This window comes from Anabrus simplex, chromosome 2 (genome assembly GCF_040414725.1).
Source record: "Anabrus simplex isolate iqAnaSimp1 chromosome 2, ASM4041472v1, whole genome shotgun sequence".
NCBI lineage: Eukaryota > Metazoa > Arthropoda > Insecta > Orthoptera > Tettigoniidae > Anabrus > Anabrus simplex.
In genome coordinates, this window is record NC_090266.1 from 258,829,210 (window position 1) to 258,842,463 (window position 13,254).

General features: G+C 37.5%; 1 protein-coding gene across 3 annotated transcripts in view; it reads left to right on the forward strand.

Annotated features, from left to right (window-relative positions):
- Window positions 1–13,037, forward strand: part of LOC136864037 (very long chain fatty acid elongase AAEL008004) — a 367,556-nt gene extending 354,519 nt beyond the window's left edge. For all 3 annotated transcript variants that reach the window (XM_067140558.2, XM_067140556.2, XM_067140555.2), the window contains one exon: window positions 10,870–13,037. In XM_067140558.2, the coding sequence (XP_066996659.1) occupies window positions 10,870–11,058 (189 nt within the window). In that variant the 3' untranslated portion in view covers window positions 11,059–13,037. The remainder of the gene's footprint in view (window positions 1–10,869) is intronic.
- The last annotated feature ends 217 nt before the right edge of the window (window positions 13,038–13,254 follow it).

Here is a 13,254-nt window from a genome sequence, read left to right on the forward strand (position 1 = left end):
TGCAATTTTGTGATTGGCTGAGACGTTCACGCTCTCCGCAGCATGGATGCTTCCATTTTCTGCCAAGGGTTGACGGGTATTATCGTTTTCTCTCTTGCACTTCTAAGTAGGTCAGGCTCAACGCGTGATTTTCCCGTGAGAACAGAGTAGAAAGTTTCCACTCCTTGTCGGCACCATAAACTTTATTGGATGTACCACTTAGGCCAGGTATATGCTGTTCGTGCCATGAGAAAAGTTTTGCGGATCTCCTTGCCGTCTGACCGGCGCCAGAATGTTGCTTTGTGACTGCCAGCTTTCACAGCCTACTGTTGTATTCCAATATGCGAATTATTCAACTTTTAATTCATGCAAAATTACGCACATTCGCTTATGGGTGCAATATAGAGCACATTTGTGTGTTACTACGCTTAACGAGAGCGTATCTAATGAACGGCTGCAAAATGGTCGATGTATCATCGTTGACCACAACAACTTGTACAAAAAGGGCGATGCATCATCGTTTTAACCATTTGAGGGTTAATGCTACTCCTTTCAAATGAATATTCAGATATAAAGACCAGTGGAAAAGATGTCAGTGTTGTGTGAAAATAATGGACATTGTTTAGCCCAACCTACTGTACTTGTCTCTGAGCCCGCTCACAACTTTACTAGAGGTGGCTCTACCCATGAAGGGGAGAGAGAGGACATGGAAATCACTCCTGTATTCATTCAAAAATTAGTTTTGGCAGACTGAAGAACCTAACCGTTACTTGGAAAAAAAAAAAGCTTAGCATGTGCCTGGTGTGAAAATTGGAAACCACAGAAAACCATCGTCAGGGTTGTCAACAGTGGTGTTTGAACCTACCATCTCCCGAATGGAAGCTGACAACTATGTGACCCAAACTGCAGAACCAACTCTTAGTAAACTGACTATTGTTGTTAGACAAGAGGTGCTTTGTCTCCTCTGCTGCCATTGATCTTTGCTAGATGGCATTACTGCTGCAATTATACAAACCTGCCCCATCAGCGACAGGTACGACAGCTAGTACCATACAGTGCCGAATGTTATCATATATGGCCATAGGTCAGTATTTTTTCGGAATATATTTCAGAAATACAGATCTCTGAAGGAAGCTAGGATTATAATAATATAGTAGTTTTCTTAACCCTCTTGCACTCAGCTTATATGCAGGGGTTTGCTCTAAGCAGCTCAAACTAATATTGGTGATTTTGCAACCAAATTACAAAAAAAAATTACACTTAAACTATTTAACATATTTTAAAATAAAGTAAATCACACTAGTATAGGAAACTATGAGCATTTCTGTTGGAATGTTGTGGTTTTCTCATAAAAATAAAATGTCATGTGTATATAGTTTTAAGGAAAACAACATTGAGGTTATGTGTTGGTAACTCATATGATTTTAGTCGAGTGGTTTATCATAGCTTACTTTTGTTCTTTGCTTGGTGTGTGTGATGCTCGGTTGTAGTCAACAGCTCGTAATAAATGGATGTGTAAGGAAGCTGGTGTTTCAACTGTATAATTTGACAACCTAAACCGGTGTAACGAGCAGAAATGAAGATATATAAACAATTTTGGAAATGAATTTACCTTGGAGGTATTGATATTGGGAAAGATGAAAAAAATTATTAAACGTTGAAAATATTTTTTTTGAAAAATAATGGTTTTCAATTGCAGAAAGATCAGACATTACTAAGATTACTTTCAAACCTGACTGGAAGAACATTTAATTCTTAAGAATTTGATATAAGTATGATGTATGTGCTGCAGTTCACTCATAAAGTATGACACAAAGTTATTCATTGTAGATGTAACAGTCATCACTGTCAGGTTCTTCATGGTCTGATGCGCGGTGAGCAGCTGTGATTGTGCAAATATCTTCAGGAGTAAAATTGTCGCTTCACACAAAACGGAAATCACTTTCGACAAAGTCACTATTACTGTGTAAATCATCTAAAAATTCAAGAATATTGGAATCATTCGGCCTTGAACATGGTCCAGCTATTACGAGAAAAAGATCACTCAAGCACGTGCAACAGTGGAGTAGTGAGAAGATGAATAATTATAGTTCGGGAAGTACAGCGAACACATGATACACCATGAAAAGACACAAACTCTAAAGTAAATTGATAGCATGATCAAATTTGTGTAAGCATAACACAACCAAAAACAGATCCACGCAATAATAACTTCGAACAACCACAACATAAACATTCGCGGTCAACATATTTCATTTGTCAAAAGTTAAAATATTTTGTAGGGCTAGTGGATGTATCTGTTGAGTAAAATGCAAATTCAAATCTTTTACTGTCACGATGATCTATTACCATTTAACAGTCGCAGAAATTATCAATATCCCTAAATAGGACAGAGCCAATGTATTGGCACTGTGAGAATTCTCGCCATAACCTCTGATAGATAGATCAGCATGCTGAGTGCAAGAGGGTTAGTTTAATACTTATACACATGCAACTGGACAATGCAGAAGAAATAAGTTAGAACCAAACTGCAACATGGAACTGTTTGTCCTCCATGTGTGCTGCCTCCTGTTAAAATCTTTTGATTCTGTAAAAAAATCTGCAGTGCATGCCTTATGCACTTTTTGTTACTGAAACTGGTTGGTGTGCAGTTTCTTCAGCTGCCTCTTGAATTAGGAGTTGAAATGTTAAAAACTGTTAAAAATGGGAATGAACGTGAAGTCTCTTACTGTAAAAACTGTATTATAATTAGTCAATTGTTGACTGCAATATTTGTAAAGAGACAGGGAAAAATTGATCCTTGCCCGTGTGTGATGAAGCAAAGAGATTTGGTGTATTTATAGAAGAGTGTGATGTACATTCTTGGATTGCACAGTGCATATTTCTGCCTGTAAACCTGAGCCAAGTATAAAGGAGGCGGCTCTACTTGTCACAAGGCAGTACAAAAGGCAAATAATAGAGTAATACCTCTTTATGTACAATTTGCAAGAGTTTATTGGAACAACTATTTACAATTTCCTGTTTGTCTAGCAGGGATTTTGTCAGATATGTTTGGTAGTGCGATGATAGGATGGAAGGTGTAGAGTGTCAGACATATCCCATAGTGTCCTTTTTAAAAACCTGGCAACCTTAATTATCTTGCACTACTGAATTGGATTGGTACCATCAGCTACAAGATGGTTTAGCAAACACAGTGCATGCCAATACCACACACATGAACTAGCTCAGCTAACCACGTTGTTGCACATGGCACTTGGAAACATAATGACGAGCTGTGAGAGCGCAGTGCATCACAAGCTAGTACAAATTGCAAATAATAAAGGAGTAATACCTCTTTAACCTTTCTTAAGAGTGTGCACGGCATATGCTGTGCAATAATAACAGCTGCATCAGAGTACGTATTTGACAGGTAGACAACCTCTGGGGAGTGAGAATTTTTTAAACAATTACAATAAACTTAAACTTTGAGAGACTTTTAGACACATGAAAACACATTTTGTATCAAGAAAACACTGTCGTTTCAAAACTTCTTAAATGTATGATACTGTTCAAAGCAGGGATGTATGCAGAGAGACACTTCACAAGTAGAACACTTGTACCTAGTTTCTTTCCTCTCCTTTCCTGATCAGGTAGTGTGTTTGCATACTTAGCATTGCCTGAGAAGTTTATGCTTCTATTATTCACTTTGTGGGAGTGTCGTCATAAAATGGCGACCTTCGAGGCAAAACAGATCTCCAATTGGGCGTGAAACATTCCTTTCATTCTTAAGTTAAATGTTTCTCAAGCAGTTGTCATGAATACCTATATTCAGTTATATTTACAAAAACCAAAAAGATTTACAGCTACGAAGAGCACAAACAACTATCCACATTGGCGGCAGTCGTAACACTAGGCTGTAACCTACAGGCTGAAGGCGTGCCAAACTCTTAAGCTGTACTGAGTACAGGGTATACTCATTCCCGTCAGAGATCACCACCATACAGAACTAGGATTTGTACAGCGACACTATTCAAATATCTGAGAAGGTTAAAAGAAAAAAATGCTGCCAGATGTCATTAAGTCAGTAAGCACTTAAGTCCTTAGTATAGCCTAAAGTGACAAATGCTCTGCTCCCTCATGTGGAACTAAACGGCAAATGCCGTGCTCACTCTATTGACTGTCCTTTGGTACACTCGTCAATAGGTTAAATAACTTAAGCTTAGCTGGCCCAGCTGGTGGCATCTTGTAAGGGCCCCTTGCCACGGTTACGGCGAAGTTCTTAACGGCAGCTTCAGAACGGTGCAGTCGGTGAATGATGCATTCAAGTACTCAGTCTGCTGCCTTGTAGATGAAGTAGAGGACTACTTAAGTCTAAAGAGTTCACCTTTAACAGAAATGTCAGAGGCTTGTCCATTCCTATATACAGCCTTCTCAACGTAAAACAATATCTTTCTGGTGATGTCTCAAACAAGAAGTCGGGTGGTGGAGAACAATGATGTTGGTGAAACTCCACTTGAGGAAGTGGAAAGGATGGTCATATACTCTCCATAAAGCAGCAGGAATAGATATTATATCTGAAATGGTGAAATATAGTGGGGGAAGGTAGGGATGGAATGCCTTCATAGAATATTAGCTTGAAATGTTGGTAATGTACCTTCTGGTTGGACAAAAGCAGTAATAATTGCAACTAGCTATAAGCAACAGATTGGGAAGGATTGCAACAACTATCGAAGTATTTTATTGATCAGTATACCAGGCAAGGTATTCACTCTCACTTTGGAAGAGAGCGTGCGATCAGTGGTTGAGAGTAAGTTGGATGAAAACCAGTGATTTCAGACCACAGGAAGACTATCAGGACCACATATACAGTATGCACCAGCTGACTGAAAAATGCTACGAGAGGGATAGACAGTTATACCTTCTCTAGATCAACCAAACAAACATATGACAGAGTACCATAGGAAAATATGTTTGTGGTACTGGGCTAATATGGAATTACTGGCAGATCATTAAAAGCAATCGAAGGCAGTTATGTTCATAATAGGGCTGAGGTGAGAACTGAAAGTAGAAAGAGTTTGTGGTTCAAGGTCCTTACAGGGGTAGAAAAGGGTGTAATTTTTTACCTTAGTTGTTCATAGTTTATATGGGCCATCTACTGACAGGTATAAAGTGGCAGATAGGGATTCAATTAGTTGGAAATTGAGTGAGCGGTTTGGCCTGTGGCAACTACTCTATCTTAAAGGCGTATTGTGCTAAAAGCTTGTAGTCCAATATCTTTGAACATGAAAATAGGTGCAATGAGTGTGATTTGAAAATTAGTGTTCAAGATTAGTGATGTCAGTAGGTAAGAAACCTAAAAGGATTTAATGTGAGGCTGGGAATACAAAATTGGAACAGGTAGAGAATTTCAAGTATTTAGCATGTGTGTTCTCTCAGGATGGTAGTATAGTAAGAGAGACTTAATCAAGATGTAGCAAGGCTAATGCAGAGAGTTCGCAGTTGTGATCGACAGTATTCTGTAAGGAAGTCTGCTCCAGGATGAAACTATCTTTACAACGGTCTGTTTTCAGACCAATTTTGCTTCATGGGAATGAAAGCTTGCTTGTCTCGAGATACCTACAAATGGCTGGGAACAATGGCAGGAGAGTACTCAGAACGAGGAGATAAAGGATAAGTTAGGAATGAACTCTATTGATAAAGCTGTATGTATAAACTGGTTTTGATGGTGGGGTCATGTGTGGTGAATGGTGGAGGATAGGTTACCTACGAGAATAATTGACATTCATGGAGTTTAAGAGAAGTAGAGGGACACAAGACTACTATAATTAGACTAGATATCTAATGATATAAAGACTAAATAGGGTCACAGATCTACAGTAGAAGTCCGTTATAGCGAGAATTTTTAACGGCAAAAAGTTTATTCGCTATAGCGGATTGTCATTACATAAGATTTTTCGTAAAAGTCGGGAGGTGGGGGACTGCTCAGATTAAAATGGGTATGAGAAGTCAATCGGTGCGTTTAAAACTTGCGTTTTCGCATAAGATATCCACGCTACAACTTATTTGTTAGTTATTTCTCGAACTCTGATACTATGTGAACACCTATAATATACAGGGTTATTCACCTACGATGTTGTGATGTTTGGAGCATCACAGCATGTACAAAACTGTAATTAATTGGAAAGATGTATATATTTAATTAGTGGTAGGTAATTTTTAGTTATGTTCATATATAGGGTTTATAGTCATCCATTTCACATCATTTAATTTCTTTGTATCATGGCTATAACATATTCTGAACGAACAAATTCTCTAGTAAGGTATTACGTCACTCGTATTAATAGCTTGGAGTAAATTTCCAGTAGCTGAGGTCAGGTGACCGGACTCACCATGCTAATTTGAGCCCATTACCAGGAAATGTACATCATCAAGCTTTCAAGATTCCTTACCCTTTCCATATTCTGAAGAGACAGTTAAGACTTCGATAGATGATTGTTCAGCAATGGCTCTTACTATTTTGTCCGAGAGGACACCAACGGAGTAGGGATAAATAATCTGCAGAATTTGACACGGAGAAAGAGGAAAAACAAGAGCATGATCCTGAAACTCAACGAAAAATCTTAGAAAGGCAATAACATCACTGGTGGAATTGACAGAGAACTTCGAAATACCTCTGAGCAACATTGCTAAAGGATGGGGCAAACTGCTGAAGCCAGGTGACATAGTAGGTAGAGGCCTAAGTTGCGGAGAGGCTGTTTCAGAAGGTGCATTATTCAGCGAGGTATGACGTTCGGATTCATTGTCTAATGGGGCAGAGGTTTGTTGAACTCCTACAGATTTCCTATTTTCTTCTCCTTTAGAAGAGTCTTCCTCGCTAACTGAGTTTACCAGAGTGGGTTGGTCGGTTTTGGGGGGTACAGCTCCAGTTAACAATAGGGTAACCTTGCTGGACAGATCAGACAGGTTTTCGAGAAGAGCACTAGCCTCCTTCCCTTGAATGTCCTTCAACTTTAGAGACAACAGATCGTTAACTCTATTAGAAAAATGAAACAATCTAGCTTGCACACGTTTAAGTTGATTTGGAGAAGGATCATTTTCTTCAAAAAAACTAACTACGGATGCTAGCTCAGTAGTATTGTCAGTGATCGTGGAGAGAGTCGTCAATCTCTTTCTCTCCCAAAGTTAGGATGGAAATGGGCAAATCAAGGGAATCTTTAAGCTTGTTGGTATCTACCGCAACCGAGCCTCCAGATTGCACATTTCTAATCGTTAATTCATAGATTAATTCCTCCTTGCGCAAATAGCCGGGATGGAGGACATCGCGAGGGCCGGGCATGATGACAGACATTTCACAAATGTAGAAAAATTGGAAAAATCGCAGCGACGGAGAAAATTGTTAGAGTTCAAATCAAAAGCAATGTTTAGCCATCTAAAAGGGCTTAAATGAGACCCATTCAACCATGCTCTGCTACCACTTGATACGGAGTTATCCGTGGAAGTCAGAGGTGAAAGAAGGTGCGGGCTGGAATGGGTCTAACTACAAGTCCGAAAGATGAATTAAAAATTTAAATAAAGGTTATACTTTCAATAGACAACAAGAGTTAACAAAAGTTTACATAGAATTTGAAAACTTAACAAGTCAATCAGGTTCAAGACCAGAAAAGCAAGGTTTTAGAGACAAATTAATGATCTGGGCTTCAAACCCCACCTTTTACAATCTGAGCTCTCAGCTTACAACCACAAAATACCAAAGGGCAGAAAACCCCTAATTACATGGAGCTCTTGCTCCCGCTCCTAGAGCCTCCTAGAGGCACCTTCCAACATACCAGAAAGAGCTGACCTGCTCTCAATTTTACAAGCCTATCAAAGGCCACAACAAACTTTACTCCTAACTGCCCTCAAGCCACAATTACAGTGAAACAGGGGTATCTTGTACCCAACATACAGGGCCTTCGCATGAAGAAAAAGAAAAAAAAGCAACAGGTTATGTTACTGGCCCAAAGTACAGAGAGGACTGGAGGCGTGAACTTGCACTCCTACATACACATTTTAAAACCTAAGTGGCGCTAGGCCGATCACACAGGGGCTAATCCCTATCTATGGAGGTGACTAGTATAAAAGATAAATTTAACACATTAACTCTCTTGGTGCCAGGCGGTAGTGCTAGCATCCGCCCTTTAAATTGCCAGAGCCGATCTGGTCAGCCGTTAACAATCCAGTCGGAAGTTGCCAGAGCCGATTACATCGGCCGGCTTAAAATTCTGTGATATACGTAATTTTGAGGCAACCTATAGTGACGTGCATACTTTTGTTACAAAGGGGCTACACGTTATTGTGTGCCTGGCCTTGCTTTGGCAGTTCTTAGAGGGTGTTGTACCTTTCACAAGAGTCGTTTCCTGTGTTTACAAATACCGCTAACCGGTCAGTAAGAGATTGCTCCTTGCAGTGAGTGGATTTGTGACAGGAAAATGGCATGTTGTTCACGTGATAATTTTTCAGCAGGTATTGATGACAATAAATTAATGCAGTATTTAGAACAGTGCAAAGTTAACGCCGATGATTTATCGGATAGCGATAGTGAATTTAGTTCAGAGAGTAGCGACGAAATTATACCGGACACGTCCGCGAAATCACCGCAGTTAAAGAAGAGACATTTAATTGTGTCTAACAGCACTAAAGCTACTCTGAATATGGTGATAGATGAAACTAGTAATAACGAATATGATGATGTCTCTAGAGAACATTTTGTGGAAATTTGTCTCACTGAACCCGACAAAATTCCTCAACCTCCTGTCTCCTTCAAGGAAGTTCTTGGACCTAAACATGCCCTACCGTCTGATTCTCCGCCCATATCACACTTCAATTTACTTTTCACTTACTCTCTGCTAAAACTTAGTCACATATAGTCCTCTATCATTACCTAAATGACGGTCTCCGCGGGCCAAGTGTAGCGTGCGTGCCTTTCACCCGGAGGTCATGGGTTCGATTCCCGCCCAGGTCAAGAATTTTTGCCTGATCCTGAGGGTTGGTTCGAGGTTTACTCAATCTAAGTGACCCTAAGTGATTGCAGTTGAGGAGATATCTGAGGGTGAGAGGGCGATCCCAGTCTGGAAAACCAAGAATAATTATTGAGAGGATCCGTCTCACTGACCATGATTCACCTCGTAAACTGCAGGTACCAAACTGAGCAGCGGTCGCTTAGTAGGTCAAAGCAAATCACGGCTTTAGTGCCATACATTTCTTAATTTCGTAAATTCTGTTGTATTGTAAAATTATTTTTCTAATATATACTACAACCGAAAACGAGAACTATTTTTTCTGAAAACAAAAACTATAATATCAACTGCTATTTTTTACTTATTTAATAATTCAGAATTATTTTAATACTCTGTTATCCGCACGTAGAAAATTTATTGTCAGTATTTGCCAAACATCGATACATACAAGGGAATTTTATCGGTGAGTGAAAAAATTGTCTTGTTTTTATTAGTGACATATGTTTGAATTTTTATTTTTTATGTTTTTATTTTTCTCGTTCAAATTAGTTATTCTATAGAATTGTATTTAGAAATACATTATACATAATTACGTATATTCTTTTGTATCGTAAATTATTTTTTCAAAGTAGATATTGAGAGAGAAAGTGCGAAAATATTTTTCTCTTCCTAAAAATAAACGTTTTCGACAATTATAAATCAACAATAAAACGTCTTTGATTCTTTATATCACTCCAAACTAGTTTCTTATTCTACGTAGTCGGTATGTAGAAAATTTCATGCCGGTATTTGCTATACAGCGGTAGATATATGCGAATTTTAAAATACATGTATTTCCACTGAAAACGGCCTGGCACTTTACAGTAGTAGAGTGGAGGCGGAGCTCTGGCCTCTTCCAGCTGATGGGGAGCGGCCGACCAGATCGGCTCTTGGCTTCAAGAGGGTTAAGAAGGAAGAGAAAAACGGTTATGAAAACATAGTCACCTCAAATTCAAAAATGAAGAGGAGCTCGAGAGGGTAAAGCACTCTCTATCCCCGCTTTACAGTTAAAGAGATTGTAGTTTTTACATAGAGTTAAAGGGGATTTACATTTTAAAGAGATGGGTTACATATTAAAGGTTTCGAACCCTCTCCGAGAGTTAAACTGCTGAGCTAGCAAGAAATACAGATGTTAAAAGGCCATTACCTTGTTGAAGAACTGCTGGGTACAATAATAATAATAATAATAATAATAATAATAATAATAATAATAATAATAATAATAATAAATGAGCCGATTGGGTGTGCAGTTCGGGCTGTCTAGCTGTTAGGTTGCATTTGGGAGATTGTGGGTTCATGCTCCACTGTTGGCAGTCCTGAAGAGGGTTTTCATGGTTTCTAATTTTCACACCTGACACCTGCTAGGGCTGTATCTTAAGGCCATGGATGCTTTCTTCCCAGTCCTATCCTACAGTCCTCATAAAACCTCTGTCATTGTGATGTAAAACCAATAGAGAGAAACATAAACACATTTTTGATTTTCAGGAATGTTCAAGACTATTTTTTACAGCTATTGTGAAATGTGCAGTAGATTTTGATTAAATTTGTTATATAACAATGGACTGAAATATTAGTTTCCATTACACTCTTAAGGGGGTATTCACTACAGTTAGAAATTAAGTTATTTAAAATTTGTTATAGAGAAAAAGGTTGAAATATATTGGTTTTTCTTATGCATTGAACAAGTCTTCACCACAGCTGAACAGTTTGAAATTGTCACAAAATGAAACTGAGACTGGAAAATCTGGCTGTAAGATTATTAGAAATAGAAGATAGAAAATGTACTCTTTTCTTATTCTGTACAAAATTCAGCTTTGCTTTGCATTTGGATAATTATGACCAGCTGTATCTTAGGGTTTATTACCTTCTGTTGCAGGCAAGTCAAGCAGCAAATGGTCATGCAAATAACACCACTGGACCAAAGGAATCGGCATATTCAAATGGCAATGGAGTTCTCACAAATGGCTATGCTAAGACGAGAGCCGCAGATTATTACATCAAGGCAGATGATGAACTTCATCTACGACCAGCTGCAACCAAAATTAATGAAAGGAGTTGCAAGTAACCCCAGTGTTTTAGTTAGAATTTGTTAAAAATTCATGTACAAATCATTAATCATATTTGTTATAATGCCGGAGAGGATGGCTACTGTGACAGTCCTGCTAGTCCCATTTGGTGATGGGCTGGGTATTGTTTGCCCTGTGGCAAAAGATTTACATGTACACCTGTTTAAATGGTTGTGTCAAGAGTTCTTTACTTAGAATGAAAATAGACTCTGTTGTTGTGATGACAGGTACTTCCATTTGAATATTAACAGTGACATACTGCTCTGTTAGTTGAAAATTTCATCCAGGTAGTTTTGCAAGCAAATTTGGAGATGGATATGTGTGAGGTAATTGGAGATAAGAAGCAGTAACCTGGTAATTATGAATTTTTAAAGTTTTTAAATTTGTTCATATTGTATTATATTTGTAAAAATACAAGTTTTATTATTTGTTTGTTAATTCATTCATGTAGTTTCAAAATACTCATTGTTCTGATAGGCTGTAGTCTGATACCTCTCTGATGCCCTCACCTGTTCTGTTCCCTAGAATACTTTGTTGCATGAGTCTCTATGACTTTGATTCCAGTCCCCTATAAATAAATAGGGTAATCAATTACTGTACACTTAGTTTTCACTTCAAAGTTCAATTACTGTGATAAACTCTAATTTAGGTATAGGTTTTCAAATAAAACGAATATTCATAGCAAAATAAATATGTGCATCTTAAGATGTTTGAAAACTTGCTTATTTGGATTCAAATCAGGCATCCCTTAGTACTGAAAAAACACAGCCTTGTTTCTCAATTTACCTTCCCAATCACCAACAGCAGGAACAAATAACTTTTCCAAGCGTAAATGGTACTGTATCAACACGAGAATCTGGGAAATGTTTCTTCTTGTTCACAAACCAAGAGGTTATTTTGAGAAGTCATTTTGATAGTATTAATTCTCCTTATTGGACTTCACTGATGATAAATACCTGGACTGATTAAATATTAAGAAATATTAAGATTTGCATTTTTTCCGTTGGAAAATCTTTTTGAAAAATCCTATAGTTTTATATATTTTTCAGACTAATGGTATATCTCGAAAGCACCATTCTGTTCTTTCATTTGTGTGGAAACGCTCAAAACTGGAGTTCATCTCACCTATGTTTACTTACTGATTATCTTTAGTGAATATAGGGTTTATTCTGGTTGAAAGTAATACCATTTGAATTATATCTAAAAATACTTTCAAAATGTCACATACACCACTTTCAGTGTTTAGAGTGTACAGTACTCTGTATGAATAAAGTAAAACCAGCTGAATTTAAAGTTACAGTTGAAGTTAAAATGAAAACGAAGGCAAGAAAACTCTGGAATTGTTAATAGAGCAGATATTTTACATTTTCTAAAGTTTTCTTTTCCTTGTGTGCAGAGTAAAATTTTGTTGCTGTTTGTGAACAAATAGCATTATAGGTGTGGAAATGTTAACTCCAAGTTAAACCAAGAATTGGGACTTGAAAAAGGCCAGTAGCCACGCAACTCTGTGGACTGTCTTACAGATGGATTATTTCATTTGGTAACCAGACTGCTACAACTATTTCTAGTGTTTCAAGTGGTTGCATTGGTAGTTATGGTAGAATTCAATGATATGAAAGAGATTTTTTTTTTTATAATGCTAACTTGATATGGAAAACATCAGGTTAATGTTAGAAATATTGAGTGAACACAAATACCCAAAAGTCTTAATACAAAACTCTTTATATTTTTTAGATAACTATTGGCAATTTATATTATAAAAATATCTTTAATCAACAGCTGTTTCATTTTTCTTTTCAAAAGCAACTTATTTGTAATTACTTAAATAAGGCAGTGGAGTTTATAAAAATGATCAGATTTCAAATCAGCCTCTCCTAAAAATAAATGTTGAATTGATGTACTTACTGGTACTCTATATCCTTGTCTGATTCATGTGTATCCAAGTGGCATAACATTGTCTTTATTTACAAAACAAAACGATTTCATGTTTAGTTGAAAGTGAATTTGAGTTTTATAACTTCTCATTTATTTTGTGTAATCCATGAAAGTGTTGAAATTCTTAAAACCTTGGTCCACATTAGTGCTAATATTATTTGATAAACATTCATTATGCTTTCAAGGTCAGGACATTAGGCCCACTTCCTTGAAATTTTTTGTCAGTCTTATTCCAAAGATACCTACATTATTTGCTATTG